This window comes from Bufo bufo, chromosome 3 (assembly GCF_905171765.1).
Source record: "Bufo bufo chromosome 3, aBufBuf1.1, whole genome shotgun sequence".
NCBI classification, from domain to species: domain Eukaryota; kingdom Metazoa; phylum Chordata; class Amphibia; order Anura; family Bufonidae; genus Bufo; species Bufo bufo.
In genome coordinates, this window is record NC_053391.1 from 52513879 (window position 1) to 52537247 (window position 23369).

Consider the following 23369-nt stretch of genomic DNA (forward strand, 5'->3'; position numbering starts at 1 on the left):
TAGGGGTACCATTAGGCCTCTCCAGGGACCAAGTGCCACTGCTACTTCTACACCCTCTATAGCTACACCCTGTTGCAGGGCTAGTCCTCGGGAGAAGATCCATTTAGTTAACAAGTATCTTCAACTATGTTTGTGGCCACTATGGGTATTCTAGGAGAGTATTAAAGAAGAGAGTGATGCACTTTAAAAGAAGATTGCAATATACTGTATGTATAGTGATATACAATAAACACACTGTAAGTGCACAAATACACCCCATAGAATTACATACATTGGTATTACATATCTAATAACCACAATCTCTGCATGGAAAATGTTTGTAGGTGTCTGCTTGAAGACATAACCATAGCCTTCATACCGTGCTCTGTAATACATTCCATCCATATGTTTTCTCAATTCACAGGACATCTCCTTGGGCTTTCCCATGATGATTCAAAATTCTGCGAGGAGAACTTTGGCTCCCTGGAAGATAAACGTCTTATGTCATCTGTTCTAACGAGCATTGATGCCTCCAAACCATGGTCAAAGTGCACCTCAGCGACAATCACTGATTTTTTGGATGACGGCCACGGTAAGTGCCTCGAAGTGCGCAAATTGTCAAGTATATTCCATAATTTTAATCACTGACAGTTATGAAGTCAGCAGCCAATTTATTACTTTGGACGTCTGGTTCATTAAAAATACTTTCTATGGTAAATGCTAATGGTGCTGGGTCAGGGACATTAGCCATCTCTGAAATGGGAGATGAAATGTGTTAAACTTCGGCAAGTTCTAATATATGAAAATTGACATAAGTTCATATCTGTTAAAATGGATCCTGATAGTTCTTGAAATATTGTGTCAGATGGAAATCAATTTTTGCCTGACTCCATCATAGCCATACACAGTGGAGTGGACAGAGTTGGCAGCTGAACTCAAGGTAAGTTGGCCCACTGCCACTCTGAAAGCAGTTTCCTACTGGTCGATTGTTAGAGATACTAAGGGAGGTGCTGTATGATGTTCCTCTGCTGTTGTACATGGACCCAATACATAAGAGGTCCATTACATTAGAGGTCCATTATCATCCTAAAAGCAGCTTCCTACTGGTGTATTATTAGAGAGACTTTGAGATGTGCTCTGTGAAGGACCATTTTAGACCAAGGGATTCATATACTGATCTTGAACAGATGTCCTGTAGGCAAGTGGGCAACTAAAAAACAGATTCCTGGTGGTGGTTTGTTAGAGCAACTAAGAGAAGTTCTCTGTGATGAGTAATTGGAGACTGAAGGGCCCATATAGTGGTCCAGTAGATAATGGGTCACACATTGCCACCTAAAAGCAGCTTCCAATTGCTGTACTGTTAGGGAGACTTCAGGACGTTCTCTATGAGGGATCATTTTTGACCAAGGGACCCATGTACTGCTCTTACACAGGTGACCAGCACATAAGTGGACCTTCTACCACTGAAAAACAGTTTTCTACTAGCGATTTGGTATAGAGACTAAGAGAAGTATTCTATGATAAATCATTGGAAACCAAAGGGCCCATATACTGTTCTAATATAGAGGCCCATTAGACGAAAGACCACTACGTTCCTAAAATTGGCTTTTTGAGATGCTCTATGATGAGACATTTTTGACCAAGGAGCCCACATGCTCTAGCACAGGGACCAAGTCAGTAAGTGGGCCCACTGCCAAAAAACCATATACCTACTTGTGCATAGTTAAAAAGACTAAAGGTGGCTATAGACACTAAACAGAAGTAGTCTGATGGTTCAACAACCCTCAGCTGGTGAACGGTCATTACCCTGATGAAGTCAGGATTAGTCCATATTGAATGTTATATTCCTACTGGCCATATATACTTCAATGACACTGACAGAGTGAAGAAGATCATTCTGGAAATAATCTTTCTTGTTAAAGATTGTTTATGGACTAATAAAAAAATTTCAAGCATGTCTTTTTTCCAGGTGATGATGTTCGGTCAGCTAAAACGATCGCTTATGTATATGATTTCACCCTGTCATTATGGTTGAAATTGTCTGTTCTGAGCTACTTTGGACTAATGTTTATGGCCAATGAAGGGAAAGTTAACTTTGAAAAGCTATTAAAGACCATAGATGGCCTGTAAATTGGACTTGCACATGTCTTTCTTTTGTCTTTGCCTGCCCCCAGTCATAAGATCTGATAGTCTCTAGATAATGGCACACTCCTTTCACCATCCTAGAAGACTAAACCTACAAAGTACGCTTAATCTTTCTAAACCGCAGGATCTATTTTCTAGAATTAGCTACGGAGAAAACTTCCACCTACCATAAAATAATATTTTTTTTAGCTTTTTAATCATCTGTCCTTTGAGGTTTGTGGGCGATTGACTGAAATTAGTCTGAAGAAGCCTGGCATACCACAGAGACAATTTTAGATCCTATTTTACGGAGATGAAACGTGATAGTCTGGTGCCCAGCATTGTTGGTTACAGGGTTTCTCACATTCCAGCTCGCAGTTGTTACCAATTATTACTGAGTGAACCGGAAACGCGGCGGACTATGTCTAGGTTATATTTATTATTACAAGTATTTGCAAAGGTCCGTTAAGATTTCAGAGCTATTTTATTTTGGTTCCTTGGATCTCGCTCCAGATTTCATCTAGTTTATGCTTCTGTCTCTCTTGATATTTGTCAGAAATATGTTGGATTTTCGTGAATTTCTCATTTTGTTCGACAGTTTGTATTTTTTTTTTAAATGCTGTCAATATCTACCCTGTTCTCTACATAAATAAATGCAACCACAAACAAGTGGCAAGGCTCCATGCAGGTATTGAGGGTAGAAGATCCTTAAAACTTCCACATTGCGTGACCCCCAGATATTTAGAATTTTAGGCTTAGAATATCGTGCCTAACAAAGGCAAAATTATAGAGTAAATATTATTAAAATAATACATGTCTTATGAAACTTGGTTGCTGCATTCCCCCCCAAAAAATACATTTATTCTGTATGCAAATGAATGCTTCAGTGCACCTCAGATCCTCAGATTTCCAGTTCTGCCCCCCCCCCCCCTCTCATTTGCATGAAGAATAAAAGTTTTTCCTTATTAAAGCCACAATCAACTTAGACAAGACAGGTAACAGTTTAGGGTTCCTTCACATTTGTGATACAGCCTTCTGGCAGGCTGTTCCAGCATAGACTGCCAGGAATCAGGAGGACAAAAACCGTTGCATGTAGCTTTTTTTTTTCTGGCCAAAGCCCAGCGCATATTTTCCAGATCTCTGCCGGACCCCATTAGTTAATGGGGCCAGCGGGAATTCCAGTAACATCTGGTAATGCCGGATCCGGAGAAGTCTGGCAGACTTTTCTCTGCCAGAACAGACTGCCGAAATGTTATTCCGGTAGAGGTAGTGTACAGTAAGTCTAAGTGAGGCAAAGGAACTGTGTTGTTTTGGTATAAAAAATCGAACTAATTTGTGATAAAAGCAAATTTTTTAAAAACCCGCCGGCCACAGATGATTCTCTTCACCCATTAATGTTTTTGAGATATGTGGATTGGTCACTGCTGCCATCCCTGACCTGTTGGTTCTTTTATTACCTGATTTATCAATTTCAGTAATATTTAGATTTTATGTGCTGTTTTTTATCTAGTATTATATACTGTATGTACTATAATATCTTTCACTAAGTAATGTTTTGCGCTTGAGAAGAATAAATCATTTGTAGCTCGGTACTTGCATACCATAGATAACAGGAACACTTATCTGTGTATATGGATGTACTTAAGTATAATTGCATTTTTATTTTGAAGTTGGTCCAGAAGGCGTCTTGCACCGATCTTCTGGTCCGTGTCGGATTTGGATGGTCCTGCTTATCCTCTAAGTATAAACTGATTTTGTCAACACAGCTGTGTTTTCACAACCGTGACCACCATCCCTTCTGCTTTCCTATATCTTTCCGTCTTTCATGTCTTTTCCCCAAAGCCTATCATTGGTGTCTTGCTTTTGATTTCCATGAGCTCGACACATTTTTTACATTGTTGATATTTTAATACTGTGAGTTTCTTGATCACACTGTAAATGTGGAAAGTGGAGAAACACAAAGCAGCTCCATCTGCTTTTCAGTTCTGCCATATTAAACTAGTTAATGTAGTTTAAGGGTTTTTTCTGGACTTTTATATTGGTGGCCTACCCCTAGGACAGGTCATCCATATGTGATTGATAGGGGTCCTACTCCTAGGACACCTGCTGATCAGCTACTATGCGTAGTTCCGGTACCAGAAATAGGTGACAGAACTACCCAGTCCACGGTGTAGTATAGCAGTGCCACAGTACCCAGGTCATGGACGGACCTGTGTAGTTCCAGTGAGGAGCAAATGATGGAAACAGGTGACAGGAGATGGACAACGCCGATCTGATATTGACAGGGAAATATCCTGATGGGCCGATGCCCAGGTGGCCTCCCAAGATCTTCTCTCTGATGCTGGTCGGGTACATAATGAGCTCTCATCGGTAATTAACTCTGTGAGAATCAGGTACTCATGTACCCGGTTTGCGACTGCACATGCCCTCCTAAATACAACTGCTGTGGCCCACATCTCACCTCCTATGCCCCCTGCTCCATATCTTTATCACAGAGAACTGGAGGAGGAGGACAGAAAAGGGCAACTATTGATGGCCACCACAGAGGGACAGCTTTTGGGGCAGTATATTGTGCTGCACTGTGGTATATGGTTATGATGAGAACAGTATTTTGCACTATGATATTGATGATCCTGCCTACATGTATTGTCCTGCCTTCTGGCAATTTGGACCCCCTTACAACATGGGGCCACTTTTAGTTTTTTTTCCAGGGCCACTATAATTTCCCAGTCTGCCGCTAAATATTGATGACCTATATAATATAAAAATCACAGAGAACCCCTTCTAATTTTATACCATGATCCTTATTCTAGCTTTCTACCACTAGGTGACACATAGCTGGGTGATTTGACTGAGCTCCTTGTTACTCATCGATATATTGCCACTCAACTGCACACCAGCTGGTCAAACATGGTATTTCAGGTGGAATCCCAGTTTTGGAGTTTATGAGTGGGATAGCAGCCGTACAGGGAGTGCAGAATTCTTAGGCAAGTTGTATTTTTGAGGATTAATTTTATTATTGAACAACAACCATGTTCTCAATGAACCCATAAAACTCATTAATATCAAAGCTGAATATTTTTGGAAGTAGTTTTTAGTTTGTTTTTAGTTTTAGCTATTTTAGGGGGATATCTGTGTGTGCAGGTGACTATTACTGTGCATAAATATTAGGCAACTTAAGAAAAAACAAATATATACCCATTTCAATTATTTATTTTTACCAGTGAAACCAATATAACATCTCAACATTCACAAATATACATTTCTGACATTCAAAAACAAAACAAAAACAAATCAGTGACCAATATAGCCACCTTTCTTTGCAAGGACACTCAAAAGCCTGCCATCCATGGATTCTGTCAGTGTTTTGATCTGTTCACCATCAACATTGCGTGCAGCAGCAACCACAGCCTCCCAGACACTGTTCAGAGAGGTGTACTGTTTTCCCTCCTTGTAAATCTCACATTTGATGATGGACCACAGGTTCTCAATGGGGTTCAGATCAGGTGAACAAGGAGGCCATTTCATTAGATTTTCTTCTTTTATACCCTTTCTTGCCAGCCACGCTGTGGAGTACTTGGACGCGTGTGATGGAGCATTGTCCTGCATGAAAATCATGTTTTTCTTGAAGGATGCAGACTTCTTCCTGTACCACTGCTTGAAGAAGGTGTCTTCCAGAAACTGGCAGTAGGACTGGGAGTTGAGCTTGACTCCATCCTCAACCCGAAAAGGCCCCACAAGCTCATCTTTGATGATACCAGCCCAAACCAGTACTCCACCTCCACCTTGCTGGCGTCTGAGTCGGACTGGAGCTCTCTGCCCTTTACCAATCCAGCCACGGGCCCATCCATCTGGCCCATCAAGACTCACTCTCATTTCATCAGTCCATAAAACCTTAGAAAAATCAGTCTTGAGATATTTCTTGGCCCAGTCTTGACGTTTCAGCTTGTGTGTCTTGTTCAGTGGTGGTTGTCTTTCAGCCTTTCTTACCTTGGCCATGTCTCTGAGTATTGCACACCTTGTGCTTTTGGGCACTCCAGTGATGTTGCAGCTCTGAAATATGGCCAAACTGGTGGCAAGTGGCATCTTGGCAGCTGCACGCTTGACTTTTCTCAGTTCATGGGCAGTTATTTATCGCCTTGGTTTTTCCACACGCTTCTTGCGACCCTGTTGACTATTTTGAATGAAACGCTTGATTGTTCGACGATCACGCTTCAGAAGCTTTGCAATTTTAAGAGTGCTGCATCCCTCTGCAAGATATCTCACTATTTTTGACTTTTCTGAGCCTGTCAAGTTCTTCTTTTGACCCATTTTGCCAAAGGAAAGGAAGTTGCCTAATAATTATGCACACCTGATATAGGGTGTTGATGTCATTAGACTACACCCCTTCTCATTACAGAGATGCACATCACCTAATATGCTTAATTGGTAGTAGGCTTTCGAGCCTATACAGCTTGGAGTAAGACAACATGCATAAAGAGGATGATGTGGTCAAAATACTCATTTGCCTAATAATTCTGCACGTAGTGTATGATTAGAATAGCAGCCGTATGTTGCTTTCTACCATCTGCTTCTCTTCTACTGGTGGTATATTAGCGAGTGCAAGAGGTAGATGGGAGGAAGTAACATAAAACTGCATGATCAGCTATCACAAGTTTTTGGTGGACACCAAACTGTATTTTTTATGAAGTTTATATGCAAAGTTTCATTTGATCCAAAATTGCACACAGCATTTAAAGGGGGTTATGGGTTTCCAGGATCAGACTATTGATGTCCTTTTCTCGGGCCGAGTCATCAGTATCAGATCAGTGGGGGTCTGGCTCTCAGCATCCCTGCCAGTTAGCTGTTTGATGGACCCGCAACACCTTTTCAATGTTTATCAGAGCTTGTCTGCCTGCCTAGTGGTGGTGCTGGGTATTGCAGCTTTGTCACACATTCAAGGAGCCATTCTGACAAATACTGGTGGCATTGTAACCAGCAATAGCTGACATTATGGTTAGCTTTTGGGGAGAACACTGTGACTGGCACCAAGTTTGCACATTGTGAACTAAGGATTATTATCTAAATGTGGCACTGTATGGAGGGTACATTACTGTTGTCAGTGAATGGAGGGGCACACCGTAACTGGTGCTGGCAGTGCCTGGCAGTGTAATGTTCCCCCATTTTGAATCTGATAATTTTATATTAAACAATTGCTATAATGCCATTGCCTAATATTTCATTAGTGGTCGAGTTCCCTTTAAAGGCATTACGTAAAACCAGCTCTAATCCCAAACAGATGGGTCTTCTGCAACTTGATAGACACACTCTTTAATATGATGGGATAGAGATAATAGAACAAACTTTTACATATACTTATGTGCTCAACCGAAGATTAATGGTTCTCAGAAAATGGTGTTTTAAGTTCAGAATAGTAAACCCTGGATTAATACAGACAGTGCATCTGTGCGGAAACCAAGTGCTTAGCGTATGGCGAGCAGAACACTGCGCTGAATAACATAAAAAGTGGCGCTGATAGGAAGATGGATGGCTCATGAATTTATAAGGGGCACACAAGTTATTGCCTTGAAATAGAAGGAGGTAGGAGAAGCAGCTGCCACATTCAGATATTTGGATGGGAGCGTACAAGCATTAGAGCACAGAGGGAGCAGAAACCAGACCATACAGATGTAAATACTATAAAAGAGGCATTTGTAATATAAACCACCTTCCCCCCACACCTCATTATGTGATCAGTGCAGCCACTATCGTAACACAATGGTCTAAAACATGAAATTATTGATATAGTAATTTGGAGGACTGCTTCACATATCAATAAAAATCTCCTACTATATAACCCTATGCTGGTTCTGGCAGAAAAAGTCTTATTTTCCTGATACAGAGCAGTATTTCTTCTACTTAAGCATACATGATTAAATGCTGATTGTCTGCAGCCACCACTAGGGGGAGCTTGAGAGCCTATTGTGTACTGGTATATTATTAAGCTCAATGCATAAATAATATGCAGACAAGTCTAAGCTCCCTCTTGTGGCGGTTGAAGGCAATGAGAATTTTATAATTTAACCCAGTCTAAGCAGGAAATTTGCATCTTTGTATCCGAAAAAGAGAGGCACAACTGCTATGGATATATTCAGAGATTAATAAGCCTAGGATTTTGGACCTATTTAGCTAAAAGGAGTTGCCAGGGGTTAGAAAAAGCAACCAAGCATCCTGTCTGCAGAGTATTGCAGAGCAGCCGCATGACAATGAAAGGTGCTGAACTGCAATGCTACACGGGGAACATGAACAGGCATCCAACCTATGGGACCACCCAGCTGTGTAAGGGACTGTAGACAGTCTAATTTATTCTTATAGGGCCGTGCTGTCCTGTTCCCTGCACAGCAATTGGCAAAGAGGCTATTGTGCAGGGAAAAACAGTGAAGAGACACTGCCCTAAACTCACAATGTGTCCCCTTTATTCCCAGAGGGTAGACCTCCACCAGTCGTGAAGTGAATGTACAACCTGCCAATATGCAAAAACTCACAATGTGTCCCCTTTATTCCCAGAGGGTAGACCTCCACCAGTCGTAAAGTGAATGTACAACCTGCCAATATGCCATCATTTTTGTGAGATGGGAATGCCCCTTTAAGAGATGGGGTATCTACATTTTAAAGTATATGTCGGATGAGTGATGATGGCAGTTTTTATTTTCTATACCATTACAATGGACTACATAGGAGAGAGAAGGGCTCCACAACAAAGACCAAATTGTACTCTCCCCAATTCTGGTGCTTGGTTTTGTCAACCGGTATGAAAGGGTCTAGTAATTGTTTGTTAGTCCTTCCCATGAACTTTGGGCTGATTCTTCATCCATTCCTTGCTAACAATGTAGTTCCTCCTGAGATCAACCAGGGTTGGACCTCTTCTCTCTGACGGACCCACAGCAACCTCATAGTCTGGAGCGTCCTCCCATAAATGTAATTAAGAACCATTCTTGCCATTCTGCTCCACAATTCAAACAATGATAAAGACAATAATTTTTTTCTTTTGAAGGAAAATGAAAAGAACAAAGTAAAAGTATTTCATTATTATTTCATGAGACAAGCCTTTCCTTTGTCAAGTCCTATTAGTTTTCTGGCACAGTTAATTACTTCTTTATCTGGCTTAATAACATTAACTGAGGACCATGGCAGCTAACCATTGAAGTTCTCTGCCAAGCATTGCTTTGAGCTGAGTAACTGCTGCAAGTTTCTTTGAGGACACAGTCGAATAAACTCCGAGAACGTTCATACTTTTGTTTAGGACGTACAGGTCGTGTCATTTATTTTTCCACTTCCTGGAGATAAATGGCTTTTACATGTGGCTGCTACTGATTATTACACAAGAGTGAACCATGAGCAGTTTTATTGAGAGTGTCCCCGGCTTGAAATACTTTATATATTAATGTTGGGAAATGAGTTGCCTAAGGTGAAGACAATGAAGTTTTCTCAAAGAACGTTCATAGATATTTTTCCTAGTCATTTATCATCCCGGGGTCTCTCACTGGGCTGGATTTGAATTGACCATGTCCAATTATAAAAAACATTTATCAAAAAAACATACACTGCCTGTCCAAAAAAATAGATAAGATTCTCAATGGGGTTAAGGTCTGGACTCATGATGTCTCATGCTCCCTGAACCACTCTTTCACAATTTGAGCCCGATGAATCCTGGCATTGTCATCTTGGAATATGCCCGTGTCATCAGGGAAGAACAAATCCATTGATAGAATAACCTGGTCATTCAGTATGTTCAGGTAGTCGCTGACCTCATTCTTGGAGCACATACTCTTGCTGAACCTAGACCTGACCAACTGCGGCAACCCCAAATCATAGCACTGCCCCCACAGGCTTGTACACTAGGCATGATGGGTGCATCACTTCATCTGCCTCTCTTCTTACCCTGATGCGCCCATCACTCTGGAACAGGGTAAATCCGGACTCATCAGACCACATGACCTTCTTCCATTGCTCCAGAGTCCAATCTTTATGCTCCCTAGCAAATTGAAGCCTTTTTTCTGGTTTGCCTCACTGATTAGTGGTTTTCTTACGGCTACACAGCTGTTCAGTCCCAATCTCTTGAGTTCCCTTTGCATTGTGCATGTGGAAATGCTCTTACTTTCACTATTAAACATAGCCCTGAGTTCTACTGTTGTTTTTCTTTGATTTGATTTCACCAAACGTTTAAGTGATCGCCAATCACAATCATTCAGGATTTTTTTCCGGCCACATTTCTTCCTCGAATACGATGGGTCCCCACTATCCTTCCAGTTTTTAATGATGGGTTGGACAGTTCTTAACCCAATTTTAGTCGTTTCTGCAATCTCTTCAGATGTTTTCTCTGCTTGATGCATGCCAATGATTTGACCCTTCTCAAACAGATTAACATCTTTTCCACGACCATGAGATGTGTCTTTCGACATGGTTGTTTAAGAAATGAGAAGCAACTCATTGCACCAGTTGGGTTTAAATAACTTGTTGCCATCTGAAAGATAATCGCCCATGCAGTAATTATCCAATAGGAGGCTCATACCTAATTGCTTAGTTAAATCCAGGTGGTGACTTTTTTGGGGGACAGGCAGTGTATTTGTTTGCCTCATCGACCAAAGAAATTGATTCATTCATTACTGAAACACAAGGTTAAACAGGTCGACCTGAGCAGTTAAGCAACCAAGTGTTTCCGAAGGGTCAAACAGGAGAGGTGGCTCTTAGACTCTTCTACTCTAAGTAGATTATACTTCTCTTTGGTGGATTTACATGTGCCATCCCATATTATTCCTGACATCCCATGTTTTTACATGGAACAGTGACCTCGGGGGTCTGGGCCATGGAGCCATGCTGGCCTGGCTAACAGCACACATTAGGAAGAGAGAGAATTTTATATCAAAATCAAAATGAGACCCCCTTAGGTAATGGACCTGTAATGAGGTTGTCCCACAAAAAATAGTCTACATTTTTCAAACCAGCACCTGAATCTGAATACTTTTGCAACTGCATGTAATTAAACATTTGGTATAGCCACTGTACTGTGTTATTCAATAAAATCTATCTGTACAGCGCCACCCGCAGTTTTTTTTATTTTCTTTATTGCTCTGTCCACCTCACTAACATCGTTCTGATGGACACACATGCTTAGGCCTCCTGCACATGAACATAGGTGTCCCTTTCCGTATTACGGACCGCATATGTGGATCTGCAATACACGGGTACCGTTCCGTGTGCATTCCGCATCAGGGATGTGGACCTATTGACTTGAATGGGTCCACAAATCCGGAAATGCGGAATGGTGCGGAACAGAAGCACTACGGAGTGCTTCTGTGGGGTTCCATTCCGTACTTCCTTTCCGCAAAAAGATAGAACTTGTTATATATTTTTGCGGAACGGGCGGATCACGGACCTATTCAAGTTGAATGGGTCTGGATCCGTCCCGGAGGCCGCACAAATGTTCTCCGTGCATTGGGGACTGCAAATTAGGGTCCCCAATGCACGGAACAGAATACATTTGTTCGTGTGGAGGAGGCCTGAGTTGCATCCTTCAAATTCCACCAGTCCGTTCTTCTGTTAGAAGCTGTGACAGTTTCAAGGAGAAAACTTCAGCAGAAAGGACAGACCCCTGAGCTGTGATAGGGAGAGAGCTTCATCAGAAAGGACACACCTTCTGAGCTGGGGTGGATCGCAAGTCAGGTGACTAAAATAGACATGCTTAGTTAGTTTGTTCTCCTGTGTAGGGATAAAAAAGTTATGGTTATGGGACTAAAGGTATGTGACCTATGCAGATGTACATGATTTAACACTAATCACTAGGGGCCTTGATAAGCTGGACACTTGACGCTTGAACCCCAAATCCAGAAGTTACTTATATGTTAGTGGTTATTTAGCACTCCGACATTGTATTATTTAGGTGCTGTAAAGAACACTGTTGGGGAAGGGATGGATTGTACTGTAAAACCCCCAAAGCAGTCCACAGTCCAGTAAACACTTCCTAATATCCAGAAGTGGATTTCCCATTAAACACTCATGTTTAGATGTGGTCCTGCATGAGCGGGTTCTGAGTCCTCAGGGTCATAGCTGGGTTTGTCTCTTACTGGTACAGTTGGTACAGTAGTCTCCATTCACTTATAGATCATCAGTATTTGATCTGTGAAGGTCCGACACCCGGGACCCTCACCATTTAACTGTTTGAGAAGGCACCAGTGCTTCTATGAGCAACCTTCTCGCAGCTTATCCTAGGCCAGTGACGTCATGTTCATCGGTCACGTGGCCTAGGAGCAGCTCAGTCCAATTCAAGTCAATGGGTCAGAGCAGCATTACCAAGTACAGCCTCTACACAATGTACGGAGCTGTGCTTGATAAGCTGCGATAAGGCCACGGCACTCACAGGAGCGCTGTAGCCTCCTCAAACAGCTGATCAGTGAGGGTCCATGGTATTGGAACCCCACTGATCAGATACTGAAGACTTATCCAGAGGATAGGTCATCAGTTAGAAAGACTTGGAAAACCCCTGTATTATCATTAGCAGAGTTTTGCATTTCCTAATAACGCAGTAGGTAACTAACACAGAACTGTATAGATTTCTAAGGTAGGTTCAGTTACCATAAGCAGACATGATGATAGAAGTCTGATAAACCCTGCTGTGCCACTATCTGCTGTATATGCAAACAATATGGGATCATATTAAACCTAAGAAGCTGAGGCAATCAGTGCTCCTAGGGTCGACTTTAGTAATTCTCGCATATTCATTATAAGAGCAGCAGGAGTTTCCCGATAATACAACAAGGAATTGCCTCCATTCCACCTCAGCTCTGCTACATCTGCCTAGGAATTCAAAAGAACGTCGTATAAAGTGATCAAATGCGTAGACACCAGTACGGGCCTCGCTAAACAGATTGTTCCAGTAATTACTTTTCATGATCGTTGCCCCTATTAGACCGTGTTATGCCTGTCAGTGGAACAGCGAACGACACACATACCAATTGATAAAAGCTGCTGGAAGCGGAGCTGCATTCTTTAACGCAGTCAGAGGGTAGATGAGGTCACCATGATTCTGTTTTGGAAAGTACAGCAGAGTGCTTTCACGTTGGCCTTTTCTGCTCCACCAGCAGCCTGTTTTAATGTTCCGGTTTTCACGTTCGTATTTCTTTCCATAATACCCAACTGCTTCGTTTGGAGCTGATTTACAATGCCAGCAGCGGGCACAAGGGTACAAGTGTTTTGATTCCTGGTGGACCCATGCCAGTGTTTTGAGTCCTTGTGGACCCATGCCAACAAGCATTCTTCGAGAGTCAACAAGAGCTTTACTGAATTCTACGGGGGCGCTTGTGTTTATACCTTTCTTCTTTGCTCAAAACTGCTGACAGTCATGAAAACCCATTTGAGAGATGATGCCGTAGCCAAGGATATGGAAAGCATTAGAGTAGGCTTATTCCCCGGGCGTGACTTCAGTGCTGTACGATGTATATGAGGATACGGAGTCTGTTTATTGATTTCAATCTGTTGGCTCGGCAATCTTGTTCTCAATAAAATACATCTATGGCTTAAACTTCCCTTCGAAATCTATCACTAGGCTTTACATGCATCGTTGTCCCTTGCCAAAAATTCATTTCCTTTCTCATTATCGAAAAAAAAAAGGGGTTTCCTCTTTCACGGACCCTAATTTTCTAGGAGGTTTCAGATTGTTCAGTTGGAGAGCTTATCTTTCCCATTTCCTCTGTTTTTCTAGCAAAACTCAGGACTGTTGTCTGTAACGTAACTAGAAGCTCCTTGACCCCAATGTAAAATTGGTCCCCACCTGCCATATCTGATTTATAATACTGGTGGCTTCTTATGTAGTAGAGCGGACTTTGTGCCTAAATGTGACCATTACCACTCCCGTAATAGCTACACCCCTGATTTATCTGCTGCAGGTTTCTTCCAAAGAGATTGCTATATGTGTACAACATTCTGTATTCAATGGAAGTCAGTGGTGGGACAGCTCCTCACTTGTCCCATGCCCTTGCCTTAAAGGTGTTATACTGGGTTTATACTAGAGATTTTTGAAAAGACAGATTCAGACCATTAATTGTCTACCGACCTTTGTCACATTTTTGGGACACAGGCAAGAATGACAGATGTCAATCAATGGCAAATACATGTCAAAAAGTTCGAATTTTTGGGTTATAGTCGGTTGCTAGAACACCATCCCTTCATTTGAAATCCAGATCAGGCCCCAGTTCATGGCGGAGATCAATTAGACAGCAACTATCACAGACCAGCCTTGAACAAATTGGTTAGAAAATGGCAAATACAGACGACCTATACAGCTTAAAGGGGTAGTCTCACCTCAGACTTTGTCAGATAGGTGTGGGTCCCACCTCAAGGACCCACTCCTATCTCCAAAACAGGACTCCCCCTGAAGTGAACGACCACGACCACCCTCTATTCATTTCCATGGGAGTTCTGAAAATAGCCAAGTTCTGGTTAGGCTATTTCCGGCAGTCCTCTAGAGGTGAAGAGAGTGGTGGGCGCACTTGTATGGTGCGGTCTTCGTTCATTTCTATGGAGAGCTTGTCATGCATTGCCAGTGCGCTCTCCTTTACTTTCTGGAGATAGGTGCGAGTCTAACTGACATTGGTGGCATATCCTAGTGATATACCACCAATGTCTGAGATTATAAAATCCCTTTAAAGTTTTTGCAACACATTTATAGCTATCATGTTCAAAAACTTTTGATGTGCCATAGTAAAATTAAGAAGTTTTGATCAGTTGGTTCCGATGCTGGGACCCTCACCACTGTAGACTGCTCACTTCGGGGAGAGATGATCATAAATGAATTGGTGCTAGACTGCAGTACACAGGAGAGATTTGCCTAAGGATGGCCCTGTATCTGCTTAAGTTATAGAGCAGATGAGTTACAGTTCAGCCTAAGCACAGATTTACAATTCATGAACAGACAGACAAGCATCGAGTGATAGCATAGGTATATCACATGCCCTAAAGGTGTGACATGGATCAATACATCATTCCTCCCACATTTTGTTTGCATTTACTTGCATAATCAGGCCGGTGCAAACAAGCGCCAATGGGTGTGTTCTCACATATATCGGCCAATGTAATTTCATAATTTCACCTTAAGGTAATATATCTTTTTTTTTTTTTTTTTTAGGAAACTGTTTGCTGGACCAACCAAGAAATCAAATTCTGGGTCCTGAAGAGCTTCCTGGACAGAGTTATGATGCCGTCCGGCAATGTAAGCTAGCCTTTGGACCAACGTACACAGTGTGCCCCGGTATGGATGTCTGCTCACGACTATGGTGTGCGGTTGTTCGACAAGGTCAGATGGTTTGTTTAACCAAGAAGCTGCCGGCTGTGGAGGGAACACCTTGTGGAAAAGGAAGGATCTGTCTCCATGGCAAATGTGTAGACAAGACCAAGAAGAAATATTATTCGGTAGGTGTGCCGTTTACCACTTATTTTGATCACCCAGTGATGAATATACCAGTGATAAAATTATTTTCCAGTTCTTGTGCGTCTATAACCTGTATTGAAGCGGTATAGGTATATACAGAGCTCTAGTAGTTCAAGGGAAATTCCACCTTAACTTGTAAGGTGAAATTTAATAGAGGAAACAAAACACTACATCTGAGTTGAAAAAAACTATGATCAGTACCAAAGGTGAGCAAGCATCCTGCATTATGTTGTGGCCCCTTCATTTTGGGAAACACTGAAAGGCCAAACTCCTATACTGCCAGCTCTGACATATTTATATGATATGTGCAAAAGGTAGAATTCCATTTTCCAGGATTTAATATGATTATCTGGTGGTGACTTACCTCCCAAGAGAGCAAAAGGATCGCGCTTTGAAATTCAGAGTACCCGATCCTTCACTCCCCCAACATCATCTGTCGAGGGAGAGCCAGGGTCTCGAATGCCTTAGTACCCTAGAAGCTTGATTTACAGACCCCAAATACACAATTGTCTTTCATTTCCATTCAATTCTTCCATACTTGTCAGTATTCCAAAAATAATGCATACAGTTTAAATGGGTTGCATTAAAAAATCATGGCTACTTTTTTCCAGAAAGAGTGCAGCATCTGTCCATAGGTTGTCGGTCGTATTGCAGCCCAGCTCAACTGAAGTGTGTAGCACTGTTTTGTAAGAAAGCAGCCTTAGTTTTCAAATCCTGGACAACATCTTAAAGAGGTTCTCTGAGAATTGGATTTTGATGACGCATCCTCAAGATAGGTCATCAGTATTAGTGTTGGGGCGCGAATATTCGAATTGCGAATTTTAATCGCGAATATCGTCACTTCGAGAATTTGTGAAGATTTAGAATATAGTGCTATATATTCGTATTCGCGAATATTCTAGATTTTCTTCATCTGAACCCATGATCCCTCCCTGCTTCTTGCTTGTGGGCCAATGAGAAGGCTGCAATGTCTTTGTCTGAGCTTAGCAACATCCCTAGCAACCAATAGGAAAGCTGCCTACCCCTTACTATATAAGAACCTCCCCAGCAGCCATTTTCTGTAGTTTTTTTGCAGTTCTGAGAGAGAGAGCAGTGTCTTTGCTGTGCTCTGTACTTTCCACACTACATTAGATAGATAGTTAGATAGCTTATATATATATATTACAGATAGTTAGTGGGAGATGTCAGTGTAGGTTATATCCTGATATAGTGGAGCTGATAGGTTCTGCTGTCCATACATACATGCTACAGACATAGTGCACCTTAGTGCACCAATCAGTAATATCTAGTCAGACCTGCTAAAATGTGAAGTTGCGCGTATTGCGGCAAAATATGCGCATAATTAATTACCGATATGCGCAAACTTGTAAATATATTAGAGCACTTTATCTGCATATAAAGCTATTGTAATGTTCTGCCGTGCCAACCATTTTCTCCAGTCTCAGGAAACTTCTAGCAGCTTGAAAAATGCAGCAAAAGTGACCCACGCCTGTATTGCGCGCGCATTACTCACGTATTACAGTGCCGATTTTCGCAAACAAGAAAATAATGTCGAATTCATGAATTCACGTATTTATGATGACTATTTGCCCAAATATTCGCTAAGTATCGCAAATTTGAATCCTGTTCTTGCCGCTCATCACTAATCAATATCAGATTGTCATGGATCTGAAATCCAGCACCCCTGCTGATCAGCTGTTTGGAGAGGTCATGTCGCTCTGCTGAGTGCTGCGGCCTCTTCCTGGGCCAGTGAGATCACATTCATTGATCATTCCCGCTCAAGTGAATGGGGCTGAGCAGCAATACCAAGCACAGATGCTATCCAATGGACGGCACTGTGTTTGATAAGTGCCGTGACCTCCTCAAAAAGCTAATTGGCAGGAGTGCCAGGTGTCTGACTCTTATATTAATGACCTATTCTGAGGAGAAGTCATCAATATCAGAATCTTGGACAACCCCTTTAAGAAGTTTATAGGGGTATTAACGGGGTGAAAAGAAAACACATGGCAAAATTTAAGGAGGTTGACCGAAAAATAAATAATTACCACCTATCAATGCATGCGCAGTAGTACAAATCTGTGACCATCACTATGTTCCCTTCTTATGGGATTGCCGAATATGGCTGTGAGTAGTGGATAAAATGTTTTTCGTAGGCTGACCTCTTTAGGATCAGATTTTTTTGCTATATTTTTTTTTTTGTTCTTTGATGATTTACATAATAGTTTGATACAGTCGATTATTCATCTTTTTGACCTCATCCTATTTTAAATGTTGTCCTGTCTTCACTGTATTCCACTGTTTATTTGTATTGTGCAGATCTCCAGTCATGGAAACTGGGGCTCCTGGGGGCCTTGGGGACAATGCTCCCGAACATGTGGAGGAGGGGTTCAGTTTGCTTATCGTCACTGTAATGACCCTGCTCCAAGGAACAGTGGTAGATACTGTACAGGGAAGCGTGCAATTAACCGATCCTGTAACATCAATCCTTGTCCTTCTAATGGTAAGAACATTTTCATTAGCATTCATTAGATAAAAAAGTAGAAAATGCATGATACACTCCTTGACAAAAAAAAAATAATGCACCAAGAATGGAATGAAACTTTCTATGTGTGAATGTAATGATGATATATAGTGTTGAGCAAATCGAAGCATCTAAAGCAGGATTTGATCCGAAGTTTAGGAAAAATTTGATTCGCAGTAGGGGTGACAGATTGTCGTATACGATGGCTCCCCAGATCATGTCACCCACGGTAGGAGCAGTGTGTCGCTCCACAGCAAAGGCAGGATTGAAGCGCCCACCACCAGGCCTCCATACTCAAACCTGACCATCATCAGATCCCAAACAGAATCTGGATTCATTACTAAAGACCATGGAGGGAATTTAACATAGACCATTTGCTGCTGGAAGAGGCACCAAATTTTTCACAAGGATCACGCCTTGTCATCATTTAGGCACATCTTAGTGCGCCTAAACTGAAATCCACGTCAGTCCCGGGCTGGAGCAGATTTCAGTCTTCTTTTACACCAGAAACTAACATAAAAGAAGAGTGGCCTGACCCCTTTCCACCCTTTCCACCCCCCCCTTTTAGAAAAAGTGGCGAGGGTGGTAATTTTCCTTCTGCTAAGCACCTGAAAATGCCCCGGGCAGAGAAAGGGGTGTGTAATAAAGTTGCCACCTAAGACCAGATGGTGGACAACAAAACTATGGGACTTGCTTGTGCTCATAGGCAGATGGAAGGATCCACTCTACTGGTGGTCTGTCTGGGCTGTCCAGAGCCCATTTGTCACGTGTGCCTGCCCTCATCTAACCATTGCTTCCAGCACCTCCTGACAGGTCAGAAATATCTTCGAGTGCATTGTAGAGGCATATTTTGTGGACAATAATATCTCACCACCAAAAAGTAGCCTCTGAGAGCCTTTTTATAGGGCAGCTGGGGAAGCAGTTCTACACCCACATGTGGCAAGACCCAGTGTCTAATCAGATCACATGAATAATCATTTAGTTATCTGAGCCAGGATGCCGGAGCAGAGAAGTGGAGGGCAAGTGAGTATGAGTCTTTGAACAGGTGCCACACACTCTGGGGGCTAGGTAAAAACATCCATAGTCTTGGAAAACAACTTTAAAGGGGGTTGTATGTTAAAAAAAATACGTCACCTATATACCGGATTGGTAATAAATATATTATTGCTGGGGGTCTGACCACTGGGACCCTAACCGATCATGAGAATAGAGGTCCCCGATTAACCTGTATGAGACCAGAGGTGAGAGCCACACCTGTACTTACAACGGAGCCTTCAAAATGCTGGAGCGTGCACCGAACATGCGTGGCCGCCGTGCATTCATTCCTATGGAAGCACCGAAAATATACAGCTCGGCTATTTTCAGAAAGTACCATTGAAATCAATGGGAAGCGCACCACGCAAACGCACCGCCACTCTATTCACTTCTATTTGGCTGACGGAAAAAGCTGAGACAACACTCAGCTATTTTCGGTGCTCCCATAGGAATGGATGGAGAGAGGCACTTCTGCGGGGTCCCAGAGGTGAGACCTGCACCTACCAGACATTAGGGGCACATCTTAATGATATGTCCCTAGTATCCGAGATTGGAATACCCCTTTAGTTATCCAGAGTGTCTTGCTCCGAAGATCCCAGCCGGTCCATGGGTTTCACAGACAGCCCTTTCATGTCAGTAGGTTTCATGCAGTGCTTAAATTCTCCTGTGGTGGCACCGTAGAAAAATTGAACACTTTCTTCTAGGTTCTATCACAGATTATACCTGATTGCTGGGGATCCGAGCAGGACATTTGAGATCATCTGATTTTCAGGAGCTCTTCAAATTTGAAAGTATTAAAGCAGACAGTCCTATTAAATTCTTTACCTTTGGACCCCCACCTATAAGTAAAAAGCAGCAACAGTGTAGCTACAGCATAATAAGGATGATCAAGCAAGTGATTAGATGGAAAATGTAAAAAGTATCTTCATTTTCTCCCTCAGCATGTGTGAGCATGAACGAAATCCATGTGGTGGTCTGCTAACCGCAGCAAATTAAATTTTACTTTATCCAGGTGGAGATACTGCAAATACATGATCTAGTATTATCCCAGTTTTGTGAGACGGTCCCTGCTGTGAATATGTCACTCTAAATAGAAAATGTTGTAAAGTCTCATTAGTGCCTAGTGTCTGTTTTACCAGCATACAAAATCTACTGTCAGAAGACAGACTGATCATATACCTCAGCGGCTTACTTCACAGAAGGTAGCAGCTAAGCCCTACAGCAAATAAAGAGGAGAAACAAATAAAATGCGAATACGAAGGCCGAGAGGAACTTCACTGAATCCACGGCCCTGTATGGTTTCTTTTAAACACTGAATAATTACAAATGCCCTTGAGTTTCTCAAGTAAGGGTCAGCTGTCCATTGTTACAAGTGTAAGGCCTCATGCACACGACCGTTTTTTTTGGCGGTCCGCAAAACGGATTTCTGTTGTTCCGTGATCCGTGACCGTTTTTTCTTCCATGGGTCTTCCTTGATTTTTGGAGGATCCACGGACATGAAAAGTGAAAAAAACAAAAACAAAGTCAAGTTTGCATTGAAAATGATAGGAAAAACGGACACGGATCACGGACACGGATCACGGACGCGGATGACTATCTTGTGTGCATCCGTGATTTTTCACCGACCCATTGACTTGAATGGGTCCGTGAACTGTTGTCCGTAAAAAAAATAGGACAGGTCATATTTTTTTCACGGACTGGAAAAACGGATCACGGACGCGGAAGCCAAATGGTGCATTTTCAGATTTTTCCACGGACCCATTGAAAGTCAATGGTTCCGCGAAAAAAAAAAAGGAAAACGGAACAACGGCCGCGGATGCACACACCGGTCGTGTGCATGAGGCCTAAGAGTGATATATTTATAGTCCCCGCTAAAAACTCAATACATCAAAGTTTAGATGCCTTCAACCTTGACTTTCTGAAATTTTGTGGAGGACTCTAATATATCACAATGAAAATTCAATACAATAAGCTAGGTAGACCATGGACTGGCTGTGATTCCAATCACAACCACTTATGGACACTTATATAGCTTAAACATCTCCCAACAGAGTATCATGAAATCATAATAATTTGATTTTTGAAGCTGATCTTCTCACGCTACCCATCTTGGGAGATTAGGACAGGTAATGAAGAAGACCACATCTGTATTATATCTTACATTCTGTTCAGTATTATGATTTATTATTACCCTATGAACATTTGTTCCAAAAGTTAACAAACTGAAGCTCAACTGTTATAAGCAAAAATGACAAACGCTCTAGGTCCCATATTGCGCTATCTGTGTAGGTTGTCACTCCTTTTCTTCCCTATACAGTAAATGTGAACTGAATCGGGGTCACAGTTAACCTGGGAAATACAACTGAAATGTATGCAAAAATTTACAAAATGTTAACTTGATATAGGGATGGTAATTGCTAAAATTGGATTTCTCTTTAAAATTTACAAAAGGCAAAAATTCTCATCTATAAAGTTCCCTGGATTCCAATAGTTGAATGCTGTCAGGTAGGAGTCAATTGGAAGAGAGTTAGACTGGTTGGTGAAAATATAGAAGGTGATTGGACAGAAATGTATAATCTGGTCTATTTGCAATGTATGGGTCCTTTCATCTATAAGTATTATTTTGTTTTTGTACACACAGTTCACAGTTGTTGGGAATGTGTCACTTCACCAAATAGCATTTATCATGTAGAGGAAGTTAATACAAGGCACTTACTAATGTATTGTGATTCTCCATATTGTCTCCTTTGCTGGCTGGATTTATTTTTCCATCACATTATAGACTGCTCGTGTCCATGGTTACGACCACCCTGAAATCCATCAGTGGTAGCCATGCTTTCACACTATAGAAAAAAAGCACCAGCCTATATGCTCTCCCATGGTCCTCGCCACCAGAGAGGTCAGCACTTTTTCCTCTAGTGTGCAAGCACGGCCACCACTGCTGGATTTCAGGGTGGTCGTAACCATGGAAACAAGCAGCGTATAATGTGATCGAAAAATAAATCAAGCCACCAAAGGAGGCAATATGGACAATCACAATACATTAGTAAGTGCCTTGTATTAACTTATTCTACATGATAAATGACATTTGCTGTAGTGAGACAACCCCTTTAAGGTTGAAAAAAAGGCACAGGTCCATCAAGAGGCCGATGCCAATTGCCCCATATTAGGGAAAAGAATTCCTGGCCAACTTTAAATATGGCAATTAGAATAAATCCTTGGATCAGTGTCCTAATTCAAGAAATCTAGTACATATAACTTGAAATATTTTCAAAAAAGGCATCTTGGCCCCTCGGAACATGTTCAGTGAATCAACAATCACCTTGTGGCAGAGAGTTCCAGAGTCCCATAGAGTGAAGGCATCTGCCCTATAAATTCCTTGAAGGGGCTTTCCGAGCATTTTATACTGATGACTTAGGCCTCTTTCACACTACCGTTTTTTTTTTTTTTCAGTTTTTCGGGCCGTCTTTTGCGCTCCGTATACGGTCCGTATACGGAACCATTCATTTCAATGGTTCCGCAAAAAAACTGAATGTACTCTGTATGCATTCCGTTTCCGTATTTCCGTTTTTCCGTTCCGTTGAAAAATAGAACATGTCCTATTATTGCCCGCAAATCAGGAAATGCATCCGTATGTCTTCTGTATCCGTTCCATTTTTGCGGAATCATCTATTGAAAATGTTATGCCCAGCCCAATTTTTTCTATGTAATTACTGTATACTGAATATGCCATACGGAAAAACAGAACGGAAACGGAAACACAACGGAAACAAAAGAACGGAACAACGGATCTGGGAAAAACGGACCGCAAAACACTGAAATAGCCATACGGTCGTGTGAAAGAGGCCTTATCCTGAGGATAGGTCAATAGTAACTGATTGGCGGAGGTTCCAACTCCTGGCAAAACTACTGATCAGCTGTTTGAAGGGACCGTGCCACTCCAGTGAATGCAGCAGTCTCTTCCTAGGCCAGTGGCGTCACATTCATTAGTCACATGGCCTAGGCTCAGCTCAATCCCTCTGAAGTGAATGTGGCTGAGTTGTGATAGCAATCACAGCTGCTTTTCAATAGATGGCACCATCACTTGGTAAGCTGCGAGTAGGTTGCGGCGCTCACCAGAATGCTGCAACCTCTTCAACCAGCTGATTAGTAGGGATGCTGGATGTCCTTTCCAAGTGTCTGACCTATCCTTAAGCCATCAGTATAAAACACTCGGAAAACCGTTCAAAAGGGCAATTCCAACCATGG

The 23369-nt window shown here is 42.0% G+C and overlaps 1 protein-coding gene across 1 annotated transcript in view; it reads left to right on the forward strand.

The window, feature by feature from the left end:
- ADAMTS5 (ADAM metallopeptidase with thrombospondin type 1 motif 5) overlaps positions 1-23369 on the forward strand; it is a 90670-nt gene that overhangs the window by 44026 nt on the left and 23275 nt on the right. The window contains exons 3-5 of the mRNA XM_040423204.1: positions 404-571; positions 15263-15546; positions 17882-18065. Coding sequence (XP_040279138.1) covers positions 404-571; positions 15263-15546; positions 17882-18065 — 636 coding nt within the window. The remainder of the gene's footprint in view (positions 1-403; positions 572-15262; positions 15547-17881; positions 18066-23369) is intronic.